This window comes from Dipodomys spectabilis, unplaced genomic scaffold (genome assembly GCF_019054845.1).
Source record: "Dipodomys spectabilis isolate Male_0828 unplaced genomic scaffold, ASM1905484v1 ptg000096l, whole genome shotgun sequence".
In the NCBI taxonomy this organism is placed as follows: Eukaryota; Metazoa; Chordata; class Mammalia; order Rodentia; family Heteromyidae; genus Dipodomys; species Dipodomys spectabilis.
The window spans coordinates 16036085-16061762 of NW_024870773.1; the positions used below are offsets into that span (position 1 = coordinate 16036085).

Consider the following 25678-nt stretch of genomic DNA (forward strand, 5'->3'; position numbering starts at 1 on the left):
AATATCAACTCAAAGTAGTTCAAAGGCCACAATGTCAGACTTGAAACTTTGAAATTACTGCAAGAGGGAGTATAGGAAAAACACTAGAATTCATAAATATAGCAGAAACTTTTTGAAAAGCATTCCAAGGGCACAGCAGATAGGAGATAGGTTTGACAAATGGTATTACATCAAACTAAGGTTTCTGCACAGCAAAGGACATAGTTACTAACCTACAAAGACAGCCAACAGACTGGGAGATCTTTACCATCAATACATCAAACAAAGGCCTAATATCCAAAATATACAAGATGCACAAGAAACTAAGCCCTCACCCAAAGTTAATAAGCCAATCATTAAATGGGCAAAGACACTAAGGAGAGACTTCTCAGTAGAGACAAGAATGGTAAAGAAACACAGGAGGAAATACTCATCATCCCTAGCTATAAAGGAAATGCAAATCAAAACTCTGAGATTCCATCTCACCCCGGTTAGATTGACTATGTAAATTTGAACAACAAATGTTGGTGGGGATGTAGGGAAAAGGAACTCTATTACACTATTGATGAGCATGTAAACTAATACAATCATTCTAGACAATAGTCTGGAAGTTCCTCAAAAAAATAAACACACGGGCTGGGAAGGTGGCTCAGTGGTAGAGCGTTTGCCTTGCATGCATGAGGTCCTGGGTTCGATTCCTCAGTACCACATAAACAAAAAGAAAAAAGCTGGAAGTGGTGCTGTGGCTCAAGTGGTAGAGCGCTAGCGTTGAGCTGAAGAGCTGAGGGACAGCGCCCAGGCCCAGAGTTCAGGCCCCACAACCGGACCCAAAAAAAAAAAATGTAAACATAGATCTTCCCTCTGACTCAGCCATAACACTCCTGGGCATCTACCCAAGATGTCACAAGCCAGGATGCCCTACATTCATGTTCGTTGCTAGTCAGATAGCCCAGATGCCCTATAATAGATGAGTGGATGAAAAAAAAAAAGTGGTATTCATTTACAATGGAATTTACATAACCATTAAAAAGTATTATGTCATTTTCAGGGAAATGGATGGACGTAGAACAAATGTTACATGTGGAAGCTAGATCTAAAATACATTGAGATTATACATGACTGTAGGCATCCACACACAGTGAGACCAAAGGATATTCTTGGGAGAGGAACACAAAGTGCGATACCTATGTGTGTCTGTTCATTATTTTTGTTGTTTTTTTTTGGTCAGTCGTGGGCCTTGAACTCTGGGCCTGAGCACTGTCCCTTAGTTCTTCAGCTTAAGGCTAGCGCTCTACCACTTGAGCTACAGCGCCACTTCGTGTGTCTATTCATATAATATTTATCAAAATGAACTCTAGGAAAGGGAAACAAAGATTTTTTTTTCCTTTTTGATTTCTTTTGTTTATCTATCTTTGGGAGAGTAAGGAGGCACAGAAATTGTGGGACAGAGTCCACAAATGCAGCTGTGGTACCCACCAGACACTGTTGAGAATGAACTCTACAACTTGTGGTGGGGACAGGAAGGAAAAACTGGGACAGAGAGGGAAGGGGTGACATTGTCGAAGAAGAAACATAATCTACCAGCTTGTCTTTTGGCTGAGAATTGAGACCACTGATATGCAGATACTACTAAAAAGCATATAGCAATTCCTGCCATTTTATTGGCACATAAGGATGATTTATATTTTTTAAGCTTTGAAGTGTAATTTTATTATATGGTTTTGCTTTTTTAAAAAGATTTCTACATAGCCTACATTGTCCTTGAACTCATGTTGGAAGTTTTCATAACTGGTAAAAATATTATCCAAGAACTTAGCCTTAGCTACACACAGCCATAACATTTGAATACATTTTAAAAACAGCATTTCACTGTCAAAGTAATTTTTTTCCTTATGTTGCCTAGGCTCAAGCAATGCTGCCATCTCAGTGTCCCCAGCAGCTGGGTCTCCAAGTGTGTGCTACTATGTTTGGTTGTAAAGTTATCTCATCGTAGTTCTGTTATAATCAAAGAATGAATGGAAACTCCTCTTGGGAGCAAATCTAGATCTGGTGATAGGTTTCAGTTCTTCCTGTAGAATGTTGCTGTTAAGACTCAGAGAATAAACATTTTTATTACACCATGAAGTGTCCCAGGGCCCTAGTGAATATTCTTTTTTTTTTTTTTTGGGGGGGGGTCTGGTCGTGGGGCCTGAACTCTGGGCCTGGGCACTGTCCCTCAGCTCTTCAGCTCAAGGTGAGCGCTCTACCACTTGAGCCACAGTGCCACTTCCGGCTTCGAACCCAGGGCCTCATGCACGCAAGGCAAGCGCTCTACCACTGAGCCACCTTCCCAGCCCTCTAGTGAATATTCTGAAGAGAGCATGGCTAGTCTCAATATAAACACAAGAAAAACGTGTTTGGTCTTCTAGATTTTGTGTTTTGATAAATAACTAGGAAAAAACCCAGGCTGGATACATGGCTCAAATGGTAGAGTACAAGCCAAGTGGGTACAAGGTCCTTGAGTTGCAAAAAAGTTAAACAAAAATGTTATTGTTGAGGCCCTGGGTTCAATCTTCACCACTTGAAAATTGAACCCAGGGCTTTATAAGCTATAAGTGAGCTATACTCTTGCCCTGGTATCTTAACTGCATATGTGTTAAGAGTTTAAATATGAAATGACTCCCACGAACTCATGAGCTGTGGGCTTGGCTGGCAGCTGATGGACTTTGGGGAAGTGATTGGAACCTGTGATCTCTGAGCTCATCAATGGACTCATCCCTTGATGGCATTATTGGAAGGCCGTGTAAAGTAGGACAAGAGGCTTCCTTGGTGGAGAAACATCACTGGGGGCCATGTCCTCTTGGGCTGTATCTTGTCTGGGCCTTTCCCTAGAGCATTCCCTTTCCTTCATTTCCTACTGTTCACACTCAAGTAGCCTTTGCAACATGCCCCCAGCCATGAAATTCTGCCTCACTACTGGGGATCAACATTCAAACCCCCAAGCAAAATAAGTAACTCCTCTCTTTTAATGCTTGAACATAGCAACAAACAGCTGAGTAGCAAAGAAATGAGGGTGAGTCCTTGGGTGATACATCTTGTGCTGAGCCTTTCCTGTAATCCCTAACTATGCTCCTGATCTTGTGTGTGAGTGACTCCACCGTGGCTTGCCATGGTAGGGTGAAATCTCTGAAACGAAACAAAATGGACCTTTCTTACCTCTTAGTTGTTTATGCTAGCCTTGATGAGAAAGCTAACAATACTATATACTTCTGCATTTTTTCTATTAATATAAAACTTAATTGTTTTCTTAAGTACCTTCTAAGAATCAAGAAAAGTATTTGTAAAATGGAAAGTTAGAAAAGTATAAAAATGCTAAAACATAGGATAAAATTTCAACCAATTCAATTCTAACAGCTTTATGGCCAAAATGCATGACAAAACTTAACAAAAAAGACGGCAACACTTACCAATATATTGTATTTTAATAGAAAAATGGCTATACAGGTCATTGAAAAAGTATTTTAATATAATCAGCACTTATACATAAAACCAAATAATATGAATAGCTCAAAAGTTATCTGAAACATTAAGATGCAACCTCAATGGTGATTGCTTCACATTTCCCAGTCTCTTGATCTGTGCATGTCACATGTAAAGATCCATCCCTAAGCAAACAAACAAAAATGAACATTCCATGAGCTTATTTTACAAAACCAGAAAGTCATTAATATGCTACTAAGGGCTTTTGAGTGAACATAATAGTTAAGCATATTAAGACAAAGAAGGAACATCATTTCATTGTCTATAAATTTAGTGGATGTTCTGAGGAAGTTCTTGGAGCTCCTCCCAGACCACTGCTGATTTAACAGCTGTTTCCTTGGAAATTCATGGTGATAAACATCCTATTTTTAGACTTTATAGAAATTCAAGATACAGCATGCCAGTTTCAAGCTCAGACTAAGGAAAACCACCCTTAATGAAATCAATATTCTTTCTAATTAATATTCTTGTTCCTAATGTTAATGTAGAAAGGATATACTAAACACATAGTAATATGATGGTCCGTTGTATTAGAAGGGTTAGTATTAGCAGTGTTAGAATGGTGTGCTATATTAGAACTGGATGCAATTAGGTTATTTCTTGTAGCTGTACTGTAGCACCAACATACCCTTCCATGAGGCAAAGGGTATCAATGGCATTACCTTAGAAAATTATGTGAAAACTGACAAAAATTACATTGCTAAGTAACATGGGGAGTTTCTTAGGTTGACTATACTGAAAAATGAAGAGCTCATAAAATATTCACAATGCAAATCACTTGAGATATACTCTTCTTTGAAGAACGTGATTCATTGACAATATTCCCTGAAATTCTTTAATTAACGACTTGCTAAGAATGAGGACTCAACAAACCCACAAAATTGGTCAAGTTTCAAAGTGTATTTTCTTAACTTTGTAAGTAGTTCAATTCTGTACCTTTTCATAGTAAGAACAGCTAATATATCACGTAATCCATTTTCTTTTTTATCTAAATCCTGAAGAACAACCTGTTTATACAAAAATAGTACAAAGATGATTTGGTACATTGAGATATTAATGAAAAGACACAGTTACTACTGCAAAAAGTAAACTTCCTTTCTTTCTTGGTTTTTTAGAGGAGTGCAGTTTCAACTCAGGACCTTGTACTTGTTAGGCAATGCTCTAACACTTGAGCCAAATCTCCAGACCTTTTTGCTTTACTTTTGGAATAAGGTCTAAAGTTTATGTACAGGTTGGCCTGCCCTCCTGTTTATGCTTCCTGCATAGCCGGAATGACAGGTGTGTGTCACTGAGCCCAGAAAGCCACTGAGTCAAGACTATAAGACTGCTATATGAAATTAGAGACCTAGTATACAAGAAAACTGAATATATCTGTAAAGCAGAATTATCAGGAGGAACTTATTTATTTTTAGTTACCAAATTTATGTAAAGATGTAGAATAAATTGTAAACTTCAGATGGTTTGGTGCAACGTACAGAAAAGGTAATGGTTACCCCAAATATGCATGCAGTGCCTTGGTGACCACAGCTACTCCATGGCTTTGAGGAATCAGCCTAAGCCTTAATTCCTGTGTGTGTGTGTGTGTGTGTGTGTGATTATGCTTTGGTTGGGAAAATAAAATGTAAAGCTATATAATAACTACACACCACACCACTAAAAATCATTCTTTTTTTCCAGAATAATGACACATTTTAGTCTGGTTTCTGGGCTTTTCTCTGAATGGGTATATTAAAAAACAAATGGAAGGCTTGGGGACATGTGACTCAAGTGATAGAGCACCAGCCTCGCAAACACAAGGCCCTGGGGTCAAACCCCTAGAACCACACATACAACAAAGAAAAAAATCAAGTAGATGCTAGAGGTGGTAACAAACCTGTAGGCCCAGCATTTAGCAGGCTAAGGCAGACCTATTTCAAAAGACCAAAATCCAAACCCAAACAACAAAAAGAAATATCCTCATACTCCACATTCTCTGTTACCTGCATTTGTTTTATTTTGACTATGAAAGTAAATTTATACTCATCTCCTACATTACCAATTATAAAAGAGAGATCATGTTTATAAAGCACAATACGTGGCATTTAGTAAAGAAAAAAAAGGTAATTTAATTGCTAAAGTGGGTCAAAAGCACAGAGAATCAATTAACTGTACTTTGTTTTTTGTTTCCCATAACTCTTTCAAATTAAAAATCAATTATTTTCCCCCACTGTTTCAGAAATGAGTTTCATAAAATAGCAGGTGCTCTATATATTCAGATATTAAACTGAATCCAGAAGGAAAGGCTAAACAGTTGCAAGTAACTGCGGCAATGCAGTTGTGTATTCACCTGTGCAAACTTGCTTTCTTCTGTTGCAGTGTTCTCCCCCTCAGACTCATAGAGTTCAAGGCAAACAGATGACAGAGCACCAGGGGCTTGTAAGGTGTGCTGTCTTCGAGCTGGCAAAGGTGTTCCAGATGGGAACAGTACTGTGAATCTGTTGAGTCCTGACTCATCCACACCCTAGTAAGCAGGAAATCAAAATGTATGTCCTATGACATTTACCTTTACACGCACAAAAAATGCTTGTGATGAACTCTTATTATTACAAATCAAATAAAAATTCTTTGTGGCTAATTTGGAAATTAGCCAAAGTAAAGAGAACAGCAATAATACTCAATTCCACCCCACTTTATATAAAAAAGTACTGAAACCTGAAACACACCTCACTCTACCCATGACAGAGATTGACAATGCAAATTGTACTTAACTTTCATCTCCCTAAGAAATTAGCATAATAAAATATAAATACGTTCTTGGGCTGGGAAGGTGGCTCAGTGGTAGAGCACTTGCCTTGCATCCATGAGGCCCTGGGTTCAATTCCCCAGCACCACATAAGTAAAAAGAAAAAAGCCAGGAGTGGCGCTGTGGCTCAAGTGGTAGAGCGCTAGCCTTGAGCTGAAGAGCTGAGGGACAGTGCCCAGGCCCAGAGTTCAGGCCCCATGACTGGATCCAAAAAAATAAAATAAAATAAATAAATAAATAAATAAATATATATATATATATGTTCTTTAAAAATTATAAAACTAAATTTAAATTCTTGACCTATATACATAGCTTATAACAAATTAGGGTTATATGAAGAGTTACAGCAACTATTTGTACTCCTTTTACAGAAAGGCTAACTTTACCTTCACTAAGATGTCTTTGGCTGAACACTCAATCACAAGAGAGTCTTCCACTGAGATGTTTTCTTTCCCAATGAGAATCCCTGCTTCCAGAGCTGCGCCAATAGGGATAACCTCATCTGGAGGGATAGAACTGAGAAGCTCCACAGCTGGGAAAAGGTCTTTAATCAGCTGCTGGAGCTTTGGGATTCGAGAAGACCCTCCACAAAGGACAACCTGGAACAGGGAATTTAACAGGCTAAGTCATCTTCAGCAAACCTAACAAGTGGGTTTTAGCATGCTATGTCACATAAAACTTAAGATAAAGAAACTTCACTGTATAAATACAGTGTGTACTACTAGATATTTGCCTATAACTATAACACTATATGTGAGGCTTAACCATAAACTTAATAAAAATATACTTTGTGTTATTCCAACATTTTATCTATTTGTTTATTCATTCATTCATTTTTGGTGCCGGTCCTGGGGCTTGAACTCAAGGTGTGGGCACTGTCCCTGAACTTCTTTTGCAAGGCTAGCACTCTACCACTTGAACCATGGCGCCACTTTTAACTTTTCTCTTCATTACTTAAGAAATAAGAGTCCCACAGACTTTCCTGACCAGGCTGGCTTCAAACTGCTTTCCTAAGATCTCAGCCTCCCGAGTAACTAGGATTACGGGCATGAGCCACCAGTGCCGTGGTTTATTCCACCATTTAAAAATAAATGTGTAAATAGATTGCTAACTTTTCTATGTGAAAAATGTGCCACAAACTTTTTGCCTTCATTGAAGCATACTATGGGTTCTGAGGAAACAGATGTCTTGTGGTTTTAAGATCTTGGTGTGATCTCACTAAATCTCATTGCTGAGACTCACGTGGAATGTGTCTTTAGCGTCCTCAATGACTCATTCATTTACTACTGACTAAATGAGATTTAGAATACTGAATATTCCAAATCTGAGACTATTCCTAGAATAATGAGGATATAGAAGCATACCTTGTTGATATTCTGTGCTGTGAATCCACTTTGATCTAAGAGCTCTTGGATTGCTTCTATACACTTATTGAAAAGCGGAGAACAGAGGAGTTCAAATCGTGCTCTGTACATGTGGATATCGTACATGGGAACACAAACACACAGAGAAAAGGCTCAGTAAGGATTCTTTCTCTTGTGAAGATTAATGGTAAAACTGGGTGTGATGGTTCTCAGGCAGATTTATAATAGTGTAGGGTATTTACATGTAGATAAAGACAATGTACTATCAAAGTCAATGCAAAGTGGCCTTGTCCATGGCCCACTTATAAGTTTTCCAAAAAATATCTCAGACCATATGCCCAATATATGGCATTCCCAACAAGCCCACTGACCCAAATGGAATAGTTATTTTGAATGTTTTTCTGTTTTTGAATGTTGTAACCATTTAACTCCTAATTACTTTTCTTTATAGTCTGATATGGTGCTGTACCTAAGTATAGTCCTTTTGTACTGCTTGAGAAACCTGAATGCTGGCAAATAATTTTAAAACAGATTTGTTCATGAATGTCGTCTCTTAATTTCATGCTCAAGTTCTCAAAAGGTAGATAAGTAATTTTAAAATCTATGCTATCAACAGATGCTAAAATATGCTTTTATGGCTGAAAACTATGAGATAAATGCAAAATTTCCTTAAGGAAAATTTATAAAACTTCCCTTTCCTCCTTCTTTTTTTAAAAATATGGTTTTGAATTCAGGACGTGGACACTGTCTCTGAGATTTTTTGCTCAAGGCTAGAGCTCTACCACTTCGATCCACAGTTCTGCTTCCAGATTTTAGGTATTGTAGATAAGACAGTCTTATGGTCTTTCCTGCCTTGGTTGGCTTCAAACTGCGATGCTGAGATCTCAGCCTCCTGGATTGCTAGGATTATACGTGTGAGCCACCAATGCCCTGCTTCTATTTCTTCTGTAACTACTAATATTAGTAAGGATATTCTGAGCATTTGGACAAACAGCACTAATATGGGAATATAAAAAACATTCCTCTCATGAGTTCAATAGGACTCTCTATCAAAATTTTGGGATATAGCACAAAATCTTCCTTTGGAGAGGCAGAATAGTACTGTACAACAGAACTTTCTGGTAGCTACTGGCCACACAGTACAGAGTACTTAACTGCAGCCAGTGCTGAGTAAGAAATTGGGTTTTACATTTACATTGCTATGGAAAGCTATTGAATTAGCAGCTGATACAGACTCTTCAAGAGGTCCTGGGAGAGTGAAGGATCAATTAAGAGGAAGAGGTAGCAGGGAGGCATATTTGTAATCTGGGCAAAAAAAAGTTAATCTGGGTATGGTGGTATATACCTGTCATTATATAAAATTATGGTACAGGTTGGTCCAGGGAAAGAAAAATGAAACCCTATCTTAAAAATAACCAGCTCAAAAAGGGCTGCAGGTGTGGTTCAAGTGGTAGAGAACCTAACTAGCAAAAGCAAAGCCAAATTCAAACCCTAGTCCTGCCAGAAAAGGAAGAGATGGAAAGTAAAGCTAACTAGTTACTAGGTTAACTAAAGGTAGCTGCTATTATTGGTAGTGAGGGTCTACTAGGAAAGGCTAAGGCAAGGTCCAGACATCTGCCTTTTGTATTTTCTGGGCAAATCACTTGTAAGCAATATGTAAAAGACTTGGATATTAAGAAAATGGTTATAGACATTAAATCTATGCCCAATAAATGTCATCACAGCTATAAAAAATGTAAAATACTGACAAGACTGAGCAAACAAAAACAAGGCAGTTGTTAATCTTCGCTGCATCATAATAGAGTATGAATGCTGCAGTCAAACTGTGGATTGAGTTCCATGTCCATCACTTACTAGCTCATTCTGCTCTTCATGAGTAAAATAATGATATAGTAGTACCTACCACCGAGCTGTCATGAAGATAGGACATGTTAGAAGGAAGGACTTAATCCATCCTGCCACCAACATTAAGTAGTAAGGAGAGATTAGCAAGCTCTCCTTCAACTTCTGCAACAAAGATCTGACAGGTGGGGCTGCAAGTTGGAGAAATCTGAATATATTGGACTAATAAATCCCATCTCACCTTTGAATCTAGGTGACTTTTTCACACATAGCTAACAGTAGATTAAAGTAACAGCAAGCAATCTCAACTGATGTAATTATATTTAGGAAATGAGCTATTTAAATCTAATAAAAATTGGACCCCAGTAGTATAAAAAGCCACATCTCCCTGTGATAGATCATGAATATATTCCAAGCTACAAAACAAACATACAACTTAAGGTGAGAGAGTTATACCTCTCATGCAACATGCTCTTAGCATGTTTCAGTGTGTTTTACCTGGACACATTGCAGTCAAAATCCTGACCTTCGTATAACGAATCAAGGAAACAATTGGCACTTCCTAAGGTCGACAGGGAATGCTTTGCCACCTCAGCGCTGTTCATCAACTTCATCATGGCTCTGGCATTTCTCCTCACATCGTGTTTGAAGGATCTAAATTAAAAACATAACCTTTGAAGTATAAAATTATGGAGTCATTTCGAATCTCAACTAAAATCTAGAAAATAATCTAATGTAACTAAAATCTAGACAACGGCTTTTAGAGCAATAATAAATTCATAAATCAGGGTTGAGATGTAGCTCAGTGGCAAAGTGCTTGCCTAGCAAGTGCAATGTCCTGGGTTTGATCCCCGGTACCAGAAAAAGAAAGGCAAAAAAAATTAATTCATAAACCAATACCATATGGCACATGTTAGTATTTGATTTTGTTTTTGTTTTTTGTTGGTCATGGGGTTTGAACTCTGGGCCTGAGCACTGTCCCTCAGCTCTTCAGCTCAAGGCTAGCACTCTACCACTTGAGCTCCAGGGCCACTTCATGTTAGTATTTGAATTCTAGTAATATTTTCTGCAATCAAAAGAAAGGTTCTGCTAGGAGTGGTGGTTCACACCTAAAACCCAGCTACCAGGGAAGTGGGATCATGGTTTGAGGTCAACCTGACCCAAACATTTTTGAGACCCTCATCTCAAACAAAATGGTTCCAATGTAAAAGTTCAGCTACTTGGGAAAAAGGGATTAGGAGGAGGAAATCTGAGGTCAACCCAGGCAAAAAAATTACCAAGATCTCATCTCAACAAAATGAACTGGGCGTAGTAGTGCATATCTGTCATCCTAGCCATGTGGGAAGCATAAGTAGGAGGATTATAGTTTGAGGATAGCTCCAGGGAAAAAATAAAACTCTATCTGAAAAATACCCTAAAAACATAAGGGGCTGGAGGTGTAGCTCAAGCGGCAGAGTGTTTGATAACCTGAGATCAAACCCAAATACCACCACCACACACACACACACACACACACACACACACACACACACACACACACACAAAGGAAGGAAGGAAGCAACATATAAAGGACTTGTAAAAGACATGTAAAAGAAGGAAGCAAGCAGCTGAGTGTAGTGGTAAGCATCTGCAATCCTGGCTATGCAAAGAAGCATAAATAGGAGGATTGTGATTCAGGCCTGCTCAATCACAGACATGAGATCCTTATTTGAAAAAAAAAAGCAAAAAGGGCTCGTAGCATTGTTCAAGTACTTGCTTAGAATAACATGGTCCTGAGGTTAATTAAATAAAAATGTTGATAACATACTATACCCCTCACAAGAGCCTAGCTTTTGAAAACCATTCAGATGGCCGTAAGGTCTTGCTGCCTGTACACTCTTACCTAGACACTGAGCAGCACAAAGTGAATTCAAAATTCAGACTTGAATAGTACATGCATGAGGCTCAGCCTCTGCTTCCCAGGACACTATAACTGTAGAGATGAAAATATAATTTCTGGGGCTGGGAATGTGGCCCAGTGGTAGACTGCTTGCCTAACATGCATGAAGATTCCTCAGTACCACATTAAGCAGAAAAAGTTGGTGTGGCGCTGTGGCTCAAGTGATAGAGCGCTAGCCTTGAGCAAAAGAAGCTCAGGGATAGTGCCTAGGTCCTGAGTTCAAGCCCCATGAGTAGCAAAAAAAAGAAAGAAGAAAGAAAGAACGAAAGAAAGGAAGGAAGGAAAGAGAAAGAAAGGAAGAAAATATAATTTCTATGCAATGAGAAAACCACATCCTTCTATGCAACAGAGTAATTTAAACTTGAAAGCTTCAATCAAAATGTCTTATGCAAGGCTGAATATGTTGGTGTAGGCCTATCATACCAGCACTTTGGAAGCAGAGGCAGAATTCTGAGTTTGAGTTTGTCAGTCTTGGTATATAGTGAGATTCCCTACCTAGCACATCTGAGGCCCTGGTTCCAAACCCCAGCAACACACACAGAGGCATACATAAATTACCCAGGCCATTAAGACTCACCTCTGGAACTCAGAAGCCAAATACTGAGCTAGGGTTTCTGTGAAATGTGCACCTCCGATATTATCATCAGTGTTTGTTGACAGAACCCGATACATTCCACTATTAACTTCCATAATGCTGAGAGATAAGGATGTGCCTCCAAGCTTAAATACCAAAACATTGCTTCAAGAGAAAGATAAAGCAAGTAATTTATTAAAGCATCCGAGCATGTTAAATAAAGCCAGACTGGACTTCAGAATCCACTTCATTTAATCCCTTTATACTACAAAGTAGGAAGCTGAAAATTTCAGATGAGTAAGAAGTCATCTATAATTAAAGGATGAATCCAGCCTCAAGCCCATACCTTCTAAATTCACATCTAAGTTCTCTCTATTTAGTCCTGTTTGCAAAACTATTCTTTGGAGTAACTATGGTTCAAAATACTCTTTTTCCAAAGTAAATAAAAGAAAGATCATACTAAGTTTTAAGAGAATTGAATATGAAAAATTCCATCTCAATATCATGCAAGTTACTACTTTCATATGTTCTAGAGACAGAAACAATATGCAAAACTAGAAGCTAACTTCCTATTTCTAGAATATGAAAACCCATCATTTCTAGTATTCCTATATTTATTTACTTAAAATAATTTCCCAGTGGTTCATATAGTTGCTTTAATTGTGAGAAACATCAATTAGAAGTAAGTACATCTTACTAGTTCTCACCAAAAAAATTCTTAAGGCTAGGCATTGGAGGCAGATATTGGGAGGACTGATGTCTGAGTCTAGTCCAGGAAAAAGTGAGAAACCCATCTCAACAGTTAGCTTGGCATTGTGGGTCTTCAATACTCAAGAGGCTGTAAGAAGGAAGCTCACAGTCTAGGACTGGCCCCAGAGTAAAACAAGGCACTATTTGAAAAATAAAGCAAAACAAGGCTAGGTGTGTGGCTCAAGTACAAAGCTCTGAACTAAATGCCAGTGCCATAAACAAACACCTTTCGCTACTTTCCTAGTGCTTCTTTTTCAACTATTTGAAAACCTCTAGGTGAGTCAATGTTATTCATTCATAAAGCATTATATAACAATCCTTTTGGACAAAACTGTTATAGTCTAAAATGTTTCTGCATTGAAAAAAGAAAACTGTCAGGATGGTTTTTACCTTTTTCCAGCAGGAGAATCTTGTCCAATTCCATAAGCAAGAAGAGCTGCAGATGGCTCATGGATTAGTCGTAAAACATTAAATCCAGCAGCTCCTGCTGCTTCTCTGTGAACAATTTGCTTTCAGTGAATTCAATGTTACAATATGTCAATTCTACACTTTAAGAAATGCTCTTAAAAAAATCTATGTGATAGCAAATACAATTGCACAAGGAGACACAGAGTGCAATGATATTAAGAAAGTAGAGCACATGAAATGGAAGGGACTTCAAGAGTCACTTTCTTAACAGAGAAAATAATGTGCCTATACTAAACATAAAACTACAGCTCTCAAAAATGTCTATGCTTTAAAAAGTTCGCCTTTTCTGTGGCATCTTTTGGAGTTTTCAGACACTGGGAGAAATCCTGCTACCATGCCATTCAGAACCTCCCATTCTTACCATGGTTTCAACATCACCCTGCTAATTCTGTGAGGTCAAAACTAGGCCTCCCCTGTCTCTGTGTACTTAACCCTGAATATAGTATAGCCTAAACAGCAAAAGTAATCAATAAATACAGGTTGAATGAACAACAAAAAACAAAGGTTCATACTTATTTTGGTTTAGATATTAAGCGCTAAGACAAGGAAAGAATCACTACTGCTTCCTACATTTGCATATTTTTATGTAAACCTAAATTGTATAAACTAGTTCATAAACATCTTTTTAACCTGGAAATTAAGAACATTTCCAATCAAAACAGCCAAAAGATATATATCATATCTAATTTTATATACCATTATAAAGGAAATATGAATTACTTTTACCATAGGAAAGTATTTACAATTACTTTTTAATATATAATGATAACTATAAAATGTTTTTAACTGAGCAAATAAGATAAATTCCATTTTATACTTACCCAAGAGCATTTTTCTGCTTTTCTCCAAAATCAAATGGAACAGTAATAACTACATCATTTGCATCTGAGCCCAAGACAGAATGTGCCGTCTCTGTACATTAAAAAGCAAAAATAAATTCTAATGACAGAATAAAGCTAAATAATGCTTGCTTGAGGTTCCTAAATTCATGTCAAAGAGTTCACTAAATACATTCCAATTTACTTGGATGCCACACCCTGTCAACTGTCTTTTCTTTTGCTCTTAAATCGGGCAGTACTTCTCCTAGTTTTGGTAAAGTAATGGCTTTGGGACATACTAAATCAATTAACCAAAGCACTTTCCAGAGCCTGGCTCTTTGGTCTCAGAATTTCAGCTATCTTCCAAATTACACTGGTTTCAAAGAGAGCTACAAATGCATGAGAGATGAGCTATAAATGCACCAATGTAAAGCTACAACATCATCTTAACTGAACATAATATAAGGGTCATTCCATCCCACTAGGTCATAACATAATTCCAGAGCAGATATGAGCCTCACAATCTACTCCAGAATTGCTCAAATTATTCCACTGCTGAAACACACTGAGCCTTAACCTGGAGTGGTGAAAAAAACCAGATCTACTCAAATCTGCCAAAAGGTGGAAAATATACTGTCAATCTCTGATCATTATTATTTTTATTAGTCAGGGCGGTGCTCCACCACTTGAGCCACAGTTCCACTACCAGCTTTTTGCTGGCTAGCTGCAGATAAGACTCTCATGGACTTTCCTGCTGCAGATGGCTTGGAAGTGAAATCCTGTTTCTCAACCTTCTGAGTAGCTAGGATTATTGGTATGAGCCTGGCTACTCTGTCAATCTTGAAGAAAAATAAAACATTCACTACTCACTGTTTTTTTTGGCTCACTGTTACTAGTAAGTTTTGAAAGTGCTAACATGGCCCAATCCACTTATATTATATTTGAATATGCCTCATCTGAAAACTTGAAATCTGAAATGCTCCAAATCAATTGATAAAGGCTTTGGATTTTGAAGAGTGTTTTAGATTTTTGGATTAGGGCTACTCTCAACTGGTATGATCTATGCAACTATTCCCAAGTCTGAAAACCACAAAATCTGAAATACTTCTGGTCCCAAGCACATCAGGTAAGGGATACTTGGTCTGTCCTTACAAAGAAAAATCAAAAGTTGTGGAAGGTAAGTCATTTATTTAACTAAGGTCACATAGACATTTGGTAGTGAAACCAGGCCTACAGTTTAGGTCTTCTTACTTCTGATCTATTCATTTCACTTCTCCCTAAATCCCAAATTACTTCTAGCTTTTTTGCGTTTGTGTGGCCGTTGGGAGGGTCTGTTTCAGTCCTGGAGCTTGAACTCAGGGCCTAGACACTGTCCTTGAGCATTTTTTGCTCAAAGCTAGCATTCTATCACTTGACATAGCTCCATTATGATGCCTAATTGGAGATAAGTCTCACAGACTTTCCTGTCCGTGCTGGCTTTGAACTGCAATCCCCATATCTCAGCCTCTTGAGTAGCTAGGATTATAAGTGTGAACCACTGGTGCCCAGTTACCTCTAGCCTTTTAAGGTTAGCTTTTAAAATATCATTTATTTTAAAATGTCATTTAAAGTTAACTGAAATTTTTCAGTACCTTTCATTTTACTAAATATGAGTCTGGCAACATCTTCTGGGTTAACAAATTTAGTTTCTTCTCCTGTATCTATTTCATATCGCAATTTCCCATTTTTTTCAACAACCTACAAAAGAAATTATAATTCTCAATACAGAGTAATTTAAATAAAAATGTTAAGTTTCAAGTCAACATTATGGCATGACATTTGGCAATTACTTTGTGTAGCAGGGAAGCAATAATGGAAGCATACTCACTAAACATTTACTTTCCGAGATGTATTTCTGAGCTTGTGGATCGTTGGAGCTGTCCATAAAGAAAGATATAAAGATATCTCAGGATCAAAATTGGTATTATAGATAAAAAAAGGCCTAAAGACCATACCATAAGCATTAAAATATAAATAATATTAAACTGTTCAACAAGTTTCAAATCATATGAGTTATAAATAAGTGGAGTATTTATACTCAGTGATTATAGTAATTCAGCTAAAATGTTCATCTTCACATCTGAAAATAATTCTCCCTTGTTCTGACCTCACTATGCATTTCAGAGTGACATTTCCTGATATGGATTTTATTCATTTGTACATTTTCACATCTGTGATCCTGATGATCCAACCACTGAAAAGGGCAAAAAGGAGTGGAAACTTAAGAGCAAAAATCCAACACCATCTTTGTTGGATCCTAAACATGAACACCCAAAACCAAAAGAGTAATAAGTATGAATGGTGTATATCGAAGTGTAGACTCATACATGTAAACACAGCATGGACAGATCCATACAAAGCAAGCGCTAAATGTGCATTTATGTTGCTCAGGATAGTAATACCAATTTATGCAAAGTACAGATTTCCACTTAATACTTTTTTAATGTCTATAACATCTAAGTGGGTTGTTAGGTATGTTTTACAGAGGGGCAGTGAGCTTACTACAGGGTAACATGGACAGGGAGCCAAGATGTGACCACCAGCTACTCATGTTTACACTTCAGTAGACAGGCTCCATTAATACTATCAAATGACCCCTTCAGGAGGGACAGGATCTCTCACCCTTTGTTGAACTTCATGTAGAACTTAAGCATCAGACTAGTATCCTTCTTAATAGTCTTTGAAGGAGCTGTGGCTATTCTGTTCAGAAACCAGCCTTAAATGTTTATTAAGAGCTGATGATTAATAGTGGCTAACTAACTGCAGAAGGGTTACAGAACTTGGAGGCTCTTAACCTGGACTAATCTGGCTTAGAATTCTTAAATACTTGCAGGTTCCTTACTTCCCCTACCACTGACAAAATTAATGGGAGGACAGGTGCTTGCCCAAAGTGACAAAGTTCACTAATGGCTTAATTGTCCAGCAACCAGACCTTCAATATAAAGTTTAACATTTTTTTCCATAACTCGCCCACTCTTCCCTTTCACTAACCCACTACCTGGATTGTACACCAGACAAGTAGGGATGAAACAATTATGTCCATAGTGAGACTCTAGATCAGTACTAGAATTTCAACAAGACATTTGCAGGCTGTTTTCTTATAATTTAACCCCATTATGTGTAGGCTATTTACTGCTCAGGGTAATTTTCAAGGATGAATATTTTATGGAATGTCTATTAACTTTTAGAAATGAAGAGAATTTCTCAACTGTCATGTAAAGACAGACTCTTTCATCTAAGTACAGAAAGTACAGTAGTTCTGAGGGCCGCACATGACACAAGCAGAACACTGGAGACTGCAAAGCAGGTATGTAAGGAAGCAGAGAATGAAGTAACAAAAGATCACAGGGATCACAGAAAATAGCAGACTTGACCAACAACTACACACAAGTAAAAACTTTATTTGTCCACACTAGGAATAAATTGTTTAACAGAAAAACAAAGCTGGTGGGAGGCTGGTATACAGTAAGCACCTTGTTCACATCATGGTCATCAGGATGCAGTGTCAACTCTACCAGTAGGCACAAACTTTAAAAGGGAGGCCATTTCCTCTTCCTCCTTCACTATCTCTTAGCCATCAAGCTCCCTGGCTTGGCAATACCAGCACTGAAGTACCTTCCCAACTCCTGTTATATCATTGTGCCTATGAGTTTAACAGCACTTTACATTCATTCATCTGTCCACTGGATCCTCACAACATCCCTGTGAGGTAGGGAGGACAACAGTTTCCACTTTAGATGAGGAACCTGAGTTATGGAATGGTGAAAGCCTTGTCTGAGTATGTCTAGGCAGTATAATGGTTAGAGCTTAGGCAGGATTCCTAGCTTGCTTTCTGGGATTTGGGCTCTCTTTACAGCAACTTCCCTGCATTGATAGTCAGTGTTTTGTTTACTTCTTCAGGACCTTTTCCTATCATATCTACATTATGGTTACTACGCCCATCAGATTTTTACAATACTATCTGTAAACTTTACTCCACTGCTACTTTTGTACTTCTCTTACTCAAAAGAAATTCCTGCCTAAGTATTTTGCTACTGTTAGTTATACTTTCCTGTTTTCCCAGAATATCTACTTATGTACTCATCTGTACTAGTGTTACATTGGTGTAAGGGACACATATCCTTCCATAGAACGGCTAAAACGAGTAACACAACATAAATTTATGTATCTATCTCAATGCCTTAATACATGCTTTCTGAAAGTAAGCACTCTGTACTAGTGTGGTGCTTAGATGTTCCAGGGCTATCAACAAACATCAACACCCAGAATGTAATTGTTAAAATACAATTGTTACCAGTACTTCAAACATGCATTAGTATGCCACTGTAACTGAAAATGGGAGTATCACACTCATTTTTTTTGGTAGTACTGGGGTATAAACCCAGGTTTTGTACATGGCAGGCAGGCATATACTCTACAGCTTGAGCCACTCCTTGAGCCTGTATTTTGCCTTAAACTATTTTTTAGAACTCAAAGGTACTAGGAAAAAACCAACCTACAACAAATATATTGATTTAGAGATAAAGAGCTTGAGGCACGATAGGGGCAAGTGATTTTGCCCAATGAAACCACTGCGACAGGACTGGGGTCCAGGAGTTTTAACTATATACCAGTGTATCCTACCACACTGGCTCCTTCACATACCCACCACTTTACTTGCCACATACACATGGCGCCAGGTGGGTCCCATTTGCATTGTCAGCAGTTAGATAAGCACCGGTTTATATATAAAACAAAGCCTTTTCCAACACGCCCTCTTATTTCTTTCCCAGCTAGACTGCAGGAAAGCTTTTTAAATCCCAGATGTGTGTTCTCTGAAAGTATTATGTTAACTACTAAAAGGATTGAGTGAGGGAAAACTGGGGATGTTGCCTACCACCACCATCACCTCTCCCAAAGGTGATATGTGTTGGGTGAGGACTGAGTTTAAAAGGAGTCTATCTACACCACCTCCAGTGTTCTCAAAACTAAAGGGAAAATGAAACTGGTCTATTTCACCATCTGCCAATGACCAGATCAACTTTTACCTAGGTCATCAGGCAAAAAGTAACTTTGGCAAGTTCCCCAAAGGGAAAGCTTTCTAGGGCCTTTAAAACATAGTAGGCAAAAACAACAAACAAAACAAACAAAAACCCCTAACAACAACAAGCTAATAGAAAAAAATGAAATTAACTAAAAGCAGATCTCAAACTGCTACAATTCAAATTGTTTCTCTAAGGTTCAAAGGGCAATTAAAATTTAAAGATGTAACTTATGCATAGAAAGGGACCCAAATAATATGAAATATAAAGAATTTACTTACACTTACTGTTTTATAAAACAGCCAATATCCACCTATCACAGATGATCAATAAGAAGCATTAACACTACTGTGACTCTCATTAGTTCTGTTATACCCTTAATAGGAGACCAAGAAGTAGTAAAAGGAAGGTTTGACAGGTTGGATTATTATCAACTGTGTTGACTAGTAGAAAAGTCAGAGACACAGCAATGAAGAATGAAACAAAGGGAAAAATACATTGTGCCTACATTAGTCTAATGAACCATAGGAGGATTTTAAAATCTAAGACCTCAAACTCCATGAAGCAGTCAAATTAAACTACCAGATTTAAGCAACAGGTCAAGGTATACAACCACACTTTTATATCCTGTAAAGTAATATGCTCTCCCTAGCCTTGCTCCAGCCAAGGCCATACACATTAATAACATACATTTATATAGTGCTTTTAAACCCTTTCACATCTATTAGCCACCTGATCCTCACAACAGCCCTGTGAGGTAGGCAGGGCAGGAATTAGTAGCTATCCCTCATTTCAAGATGAGGAAGCTATTGTAGAGAGGTAAAGGAAATTGCCTCCAATCATAGAGAAAGCCAAGACAAACTAGCTCTCTTGGATTTGATTCCATGGTTTCTACTAGGCACCTCTCATTTCTAAATGGTCTTTCACTTAGTGGAGAATCTTGATAAAAAGAACTCACAAGTATACTCCTGTTCCTCTGCATATCAACGATTCACTACACTTTTGTGAGGACAAAAAAAGGTGCTGTGGTATCAGAAGGCAGGTGTGAGGAGACTTTTGTTTATGAAGTATATTCTTTCACAGTCAGTTCCTAGCTTTTGGCATTTGAAATCAACTTTTGAAGCAATTTTTCGAGTCCTAGCTGAAAAGCACCAGTAGCTTCTTCCACTGCTGTTGCCAAGCGTCTGACCGCGATGACAGCATCCCTGCGCAGCTCATTGGCAGCATCTTGTTGGGCACTGGCCTCTTCACCAATAGCAATCAACCTATCCAGTTTTTCTTCCTCTCGCTTTGAAAGTTCTCGTGCCAACCTCCTGTTTTCTGCCAACTCAGCTGCAATAGTCCTGGCCACTGACCTCCTTCTTCGCCTTGCCCACCTTGGAGGGGGCTCACTGGCCAAAGGTCTATCTCCACCAGAGACCAAACCAACTGTGGAAGAGGAACCTGGAGGCTGTGAAGTGGAGGCTGCCCCAGGAGGGTTTCGGCTGGTGCTGGGAATGGGCTCACCTGACACACCCAGTCTGGTCATGGGACTGCTCTGACAGGGAACAGCTGCACCTCTGAAAAGGTTGTGGGAGCTGCTGTAGTTGGGGGTCCCTTGAGAGCACCCTGAAAAACAAAGCAACAATGTTGCAAAGAGGACACTCTTGCTAAGGGAATGTTGGAGCCAGCAGCACAGCTGAGATACAGTAAACTAGGGTAATTCTGAGGAAGGCCTCTTTCCACAAGGGACTGGAATAATCATTCTTTAATCTGGCTATTTGGGCCCATAGCACAAACTCTTGCCTTGCTAAATTTATCCTTTCCATAGAGCGCTCTAGCCCACTCTTTTCCTATAAGTTCCTAACTACCCATTACATACAAGGCTAAGACTAGTTCGGCTCTAAAGAGCATGTCTTGCAGGTTTCAAGTTCTAGTATCATATTTACTTAGGGTGGTAGCTTTTCAAACCCTGGTGCCCTTTGTGTATTAGGTTTGAAAAAAATAAGGGGCTGTTGTGGAGAGGGCATGGTCCAAATATCCACCGCTCTTAGAAGCAAGTGCCTCTGAGACCCCACTCCTTCACATGCTTGGGAGTTACCTGCACCCGACGATTCATCCCAGGAGTCCTCAAGGTCACTGGCTTCTCGAATCCGGTCACTGATTCTCAGCTGACAATCTTCATCTGATTCCTTAACTCTTTTCAAGAAAGGCTGACGATCAGTCACCTGAGTCCTTTCTGCTTTCACAATGGAAGTTCTCTTTTCCCTTGGGGTGTCAGAGGCCACCAAGTTCTGATCACAGTGCTTGGCCCAAGAAGCAGCCTCCATTAGGTTGTCTGGGTCAGTCACTACCTGATTTCGAAGAAGCTGATCCAGCGTATCATAAAATGGACAGTGCGGTGGATCCCCCATGCTGGTGGCGTGGGCAACATAGGCCTTTAAATATAATGCCTTCAGAACTTTAAACTTGGAGCGGCACTGGCGTTCGGTGCGGCGGAAGCCTTCCTGCTGCATTCGCTTGGACACAGCCTGATAGACATCTGCATTATGATGTACAGTCTGGAGGCGTTGAATATACTCTGCCTCGCCTAGTATGGAGAGAAGAGTTCGTGTCTCCTGTCTGGACCACCGGATGCCCGCACTGCTACTGGTGGTGGCCATAGTGAGCTGGAAAGGAAAGGTACTGCAGCAAGCTCCCGGGCCACAGGTGCACAAATCTGAAGATGTGGGGAAGCTCTGTGTACTCTCAGTGTATTTCCAGGAGCCAGTCCATTCTTCCCTCTCAGGGTATTTGCTGAGAAGTCAGGTCCAAGGACCACACTTCTGGATGGAAGGCCACAAGGGAATGGAGTAACACAGGGAGGGTGTAAGGATTTTTAGGCAGCAAGTAGTGCTGCCTATACGTAGGTCATAAATAGGCATGAGGCCCAGATTCAGAAAGCCCAACTTTGGGAGTTCACCCAGGGTAGGTACTGGACCAGGGCTTAATGGCTTCATAACAAAAGAATTGGCTCCTCCACAAAGGGCGGAATGCTTCCAAGGCTGAGACCTGGTACAACCATGTATCTGTAAAAATCACCATTGTCTGGTAAGTAGTCAAGCGGAAGAGGAAAAGAACCTCGCTCATGAGGCAACTAACTCTAGAGAACTAGTATGAGGAGGATGGTCATACAGCAGTATGTCTGAGGAGTACTTGACCTTTACTAACCTTAGCCTAGATACCATGTTGTGGCTTTTAGCCATCTATTACTATTGCACTCCTTGCTAGAAGGGACAGGAAAGTTGTTTGGCTAATATGAAGCTCTGTGAATAAGGCAGAAGACAGCCATTTCTTTTTTTCTAACCATCTATCAAATAGCAGTATAGAGGAAACAAATGAAGTTGGCTGAAAGGGAATGTATCTATGGAAATGTTGTTTCTTGATTCTATACCTGTGTTTCTGGATTGTGATATTAAACCACAGCTTTGCATGATGCTGGTACTGGGAAGAAGTACTAAATCTAATAAATAAATATACTGGATGCCTGTTTTGTTTTTTTATAATTGTATGTGAAACTACATTTACCTCAAAACAAAAGGGTTACTTAAAACAAATTGCTGACCCCCTCCATGATTCAGGCTTCAAGATCCATTACAATTTCCTGCTTTTGTCCAGATTTTATTATTTGAAAATATTTGATACCAATTTATTAATAGGCTTAGCACTGAATTTTTCCAATAGGAAACAAGATATTGGAATACATTCATCACAGAGATTTAAATTTTTTCCAAAAATTCTGTATCAAGTTTAATTTAACTGAAGAGGCTATACACAACTAATTAATATTAAATGTAATCTATAATCTGCAATTTATAAAATCAACTTAAGGAAATGTCTACTTAAATTCTCATTAAATGCAACAGAAAGGACAGACTGGAGTGAGGTTAGGAGACATGTAGAGCAGGTTATCTAGTTCAGTCTTTTAACTGACTTAGAAATACTAAAGGTTCTCTGTGCCTTGGTTGTCTCATCTATAAACAAGGAAGGATAGTACCTGCTCTCTGTTTTTAAAGGATGTTGAGAGGATTAAGTAATATAATAGACATGAAAGCACTGTGCAAGTTTAGATACACCATCAAGTACTATACTCTAGTATAAATAAAACCTCCTAATTATGATGGTAATCTATAATTTGAGGAGACAGAAGTCTTGACAGGCAAGCCTCTTTAATCTTCTAATCAAAGTTACAGCAGATGATTAACCTGATTCCTACAACAAGACATTGAGTTGTTTCTCGAATGATTAAATTTGTAAGCCAACTAGAAAAGTCAGTTCCCAGCCAAGTGTCACAAAAGGCCTTAAGAAAATCAATAGCAGCTATATCAAGTATGATTAATTGTAATATTTTGCAAAATCCAATCTATACACAAAAGTCTTCAAATTCTCACAAATCACTCAAATTCCTTCAGATAAAAAAATAGAAAAGTGTGAAAAGTCCAAACTAGCACCTCTGAATGATAAATCATCAAAAGTAAACAAGTGTTGACATTTATGAATGCTAACTGACTTGTGAATAAGAATCAATTATCTGTAAATCCTACTCTCCAGAATACCTAACAGGAATAACAAAAAAAGCAATCTACTGGGGTACCCTCTTGGAAACAATGCAGTCAAGAAAGACAACAAAATAATGGTGCTTCTAGTATCACTTTACACTATGCTCAGAACTTAAAAAAACACATTTCTGTTACAGCACTTTGAAGTATTTTACTCCATACCTTCTTCCCAGGATCTGCTTTACTTTCACTACTGTATTTGAAATATTTCTTATTCTACTTTGTTTTGCAGCCAGTCCAACCACCTGAAAAAAGAAAAAAGTAACATATCACAATGCATGTAATTTGTACTTATTTCCATGGACTGAAAAAAAAAGAGAGAGAGAACAGTAGTAGTACCTCTTCATTCTCGGAGTAAGCTACAACAGCAGGGGTAACTCTATCTCCTGCATCATTTGCAACCACATCTGCACGGCCATCCTAGAGAAAAGCATACAACTCTGAGTTAGTCCTTTTAAAATGAAATACACAGTCTCATTAGGAAGATTTGGATTATTCTGCTGATATTTTAAACTTGTGGGTTTTATTACTATTATTTTTCTGGATTTTATAGAACTCACTCACATTTTTCAGTCTGCTCCAATCAGTGAGCTGGACCAAACATAAACAACTTTAACAATAACAAGCATCATTCTACCTCTGGTCCTTCTTCCCAGAAATATACCTTAAAAAAAAAAAACCTTCAGTAAACTAAGTAGCAAATCTCTTTGCATTTTTCATACAAATCAATTGACATTTAAAACACAGGACCTAGGAGCAGGGGAGTTTCTCCTTCCTCGACCTTGAGGTTAGAGAAAGCCTGTCATTCACAGCACTCAGAGATGGCTCAAGCTCCAGATTAGAGCCAGCCTCCTTCTCCCCACTCCATCCCTCCCCCAAATCCAGTGGATCCCAGAAGTTGGGGCCCGCCCACCTCAGGAAGTGGCCTCAAACGAGAACCCTCCCGGTATCTGCTGCAAAGACTTGGCCCCGACATCCAGGAACCCCTCAAGGAATCCAGTGGCCCAGGAGTTCCCGGGACGCCCCTAGGCGCTCCCTGACCCCCAGCCCAGGGGTCTTGGGAGATCTGGAGACTCATCCGGACATCCTCTGGTCCTTCTCCTCGGACTTCTCCAGCAATCCCAGCTGCCACGATATTCCTGGGGCCCCTGTGGGCACCCCGGCGACCCCTCCGGTCATCCTGCGGCCCAGGTGTCCTGGGACTCCTGGGGTGGCCCGGACATTCTGGGGCTCTTCACGGTGGCCAGGACGTGATGATGAGAGTCCTGGGGGGGACCCGGACGCTCGGGGCCTCTTCGGGGTGGCCTGGACGCCCTTGGACTCTATGGAGCGGCCTGGATCTCCTGGGACTCCGGGGGTGGGCCGGACGTCCTGGCACTCCTCGGGGCGCCCAGCCGCAGGGGTCCCTCGAGGCGCCCTGCCTCCCCGGGACCCCGCGCGCCCGCGTCGCCACGTGCCACAGCGAGGGCGCGGCGGGCTTTCCCGGAAGAACTCCCAGAGCCGAAGCCGAGCTGGCCCCGGCCCTTCGCCTCGAAGCGTCCAGCGGCAACGCCACTCTTGCGCGACGGCCCTCGGCCGCCATGAGAGCTGCAGCGCGGCTCTCCGGGTCCCTTACCTTGTACACGGCCACACAGGCTGACGTGCAGCCCAGGTGCACTCCGATGGCCGCCATGAGGCGGCGGGACCGCGGCGGCTGTGAGCGAGGGGTCCCCGGCAGCAACAGCAACACGCCACAGAGCAGCCCCAGCAGGCACCGCGGAGACTTCACGTTCCCGCCCGCCCACTGCATCCGGTCCGCCGCGCCGGCGTTTCCGAGTGGCTGCCAATCAGAGCGAAGGTCCCGCCTTTTCTCACGAGCAGTCAGCGAATAGCTGTGGTGCGCCGCCCCGCGCAAGCGGTAGTGCGCACACTCCGTCCGGAAAGGGGACCGGAAGAGGCTCCTTGCTCCTCCTCCTCGCTACCCTGGTTTTTGTCACAGCCAATGGGAACTCTCGCTTGAGTTGCCT

General features: G+C 39.9%; 2 protein-coding genes across 2 annotated transcripts; both read right to left on the reverse strand.

Annotated features, from left to right (window-relative positions):
• Window positions 1-3421: 3421 nt before the first annotated feature.
• On the reverse strand, window positions 3422-25441 carry Hspa14 (heat shock protein family A (Hsp70) member 14). Its single transcript, XM_042686275.1, has 14 exons — window positions 25288-25441; window positions 24012-24092; window positions 23835-23917; window positions 15903-15951; window positions 15667-15772; window positions 14039-14129; window positions 13140-13244; window positions 12003-12164; window positions 9985-10140; window positions 7645-7747; window positions 6667-6879; window positions 5825-5998; window positions 4435-4505; window positions 3422-3623 (listed from the first exon to the last, which is right to left on the reverse strand). The coding sequence occupies exons 1-14, from the start codon at window positions 25342-25344 to the stop codon at window positions 3545-3547; spliced, it is 1530 nt and encodes a 509-aa protein (XP_042542209.1). The 5' UTR covers window positions 25345-25441; the 3' UTR covers window positions 3422-3544.
• On the reverse strand, window positions 17456-23914 carry LOC122113287 (zinc finger and SCAN domain containing 29). Its single transcript, XM_042686279.1, has 3 exons — window positions 23835-23914; window positions 21176-22142; window positions 17456-20703 (listed from the first exon to the last, which is right to left on the reverse strand). Exons 2-3 carry the CDS (start codon window positions 21735-21737, stop codon window positions 20186-20188), a joined length of 1080 nt encoding a protein of 359 aa, XP_042542213.1. The 5' UTR covers window positions 21738-22142; window positions 23835-23914; the 3' UTR covers window positions 17456-20185.
• Window positions 25442-25678: the final 237 nt, after the last annotated feature.

What these genes read in the sequence shown, in the direction of transcription:
- LOC122113287 (XM_042686279.1), bottom strand. Translation starts at nt 21,737, where the DNA reads ATGGCCACCACCAGTAGCAGTGCGGGCATCCGGTGGTCCAGACAGGAG. An exon ending in GGATGAATCGTCGGGTGCAG is followed by an intron (nt 20,704 to 21,175) that starts GTAACTCCCAAG and finishes TTTGTTTTTCAG; the next exon opens with GGTGCTCTCAAGGGACCCCC.
- Hspa14 (XM_042686275.1), bottom strand. Translation starts at nt 25,344, where the DNA reads ATGGCGGCCATCGGAGTGCACCTGGGCTGCACGTCAGCCTGTGTGGCC. An exon ending in CCTGTGTGGCCGTGTACAAG is followed by an intron (nt 24,093 to 25,287) that starts GTAAGGGACCCG and finishes GCTTTTCTCTAG; the next exon opens with GATGGCCGTGCAGATGTGGT. An exon ending in AAGAAAGCAAGTTTGCACAG is followed by an intron (nt 4,506 to 5,824) that starts GTGAATACACAA and finishes TTGTATAAACAG; the next exon opens with GTTGTTCTTCAGGATTTAGA.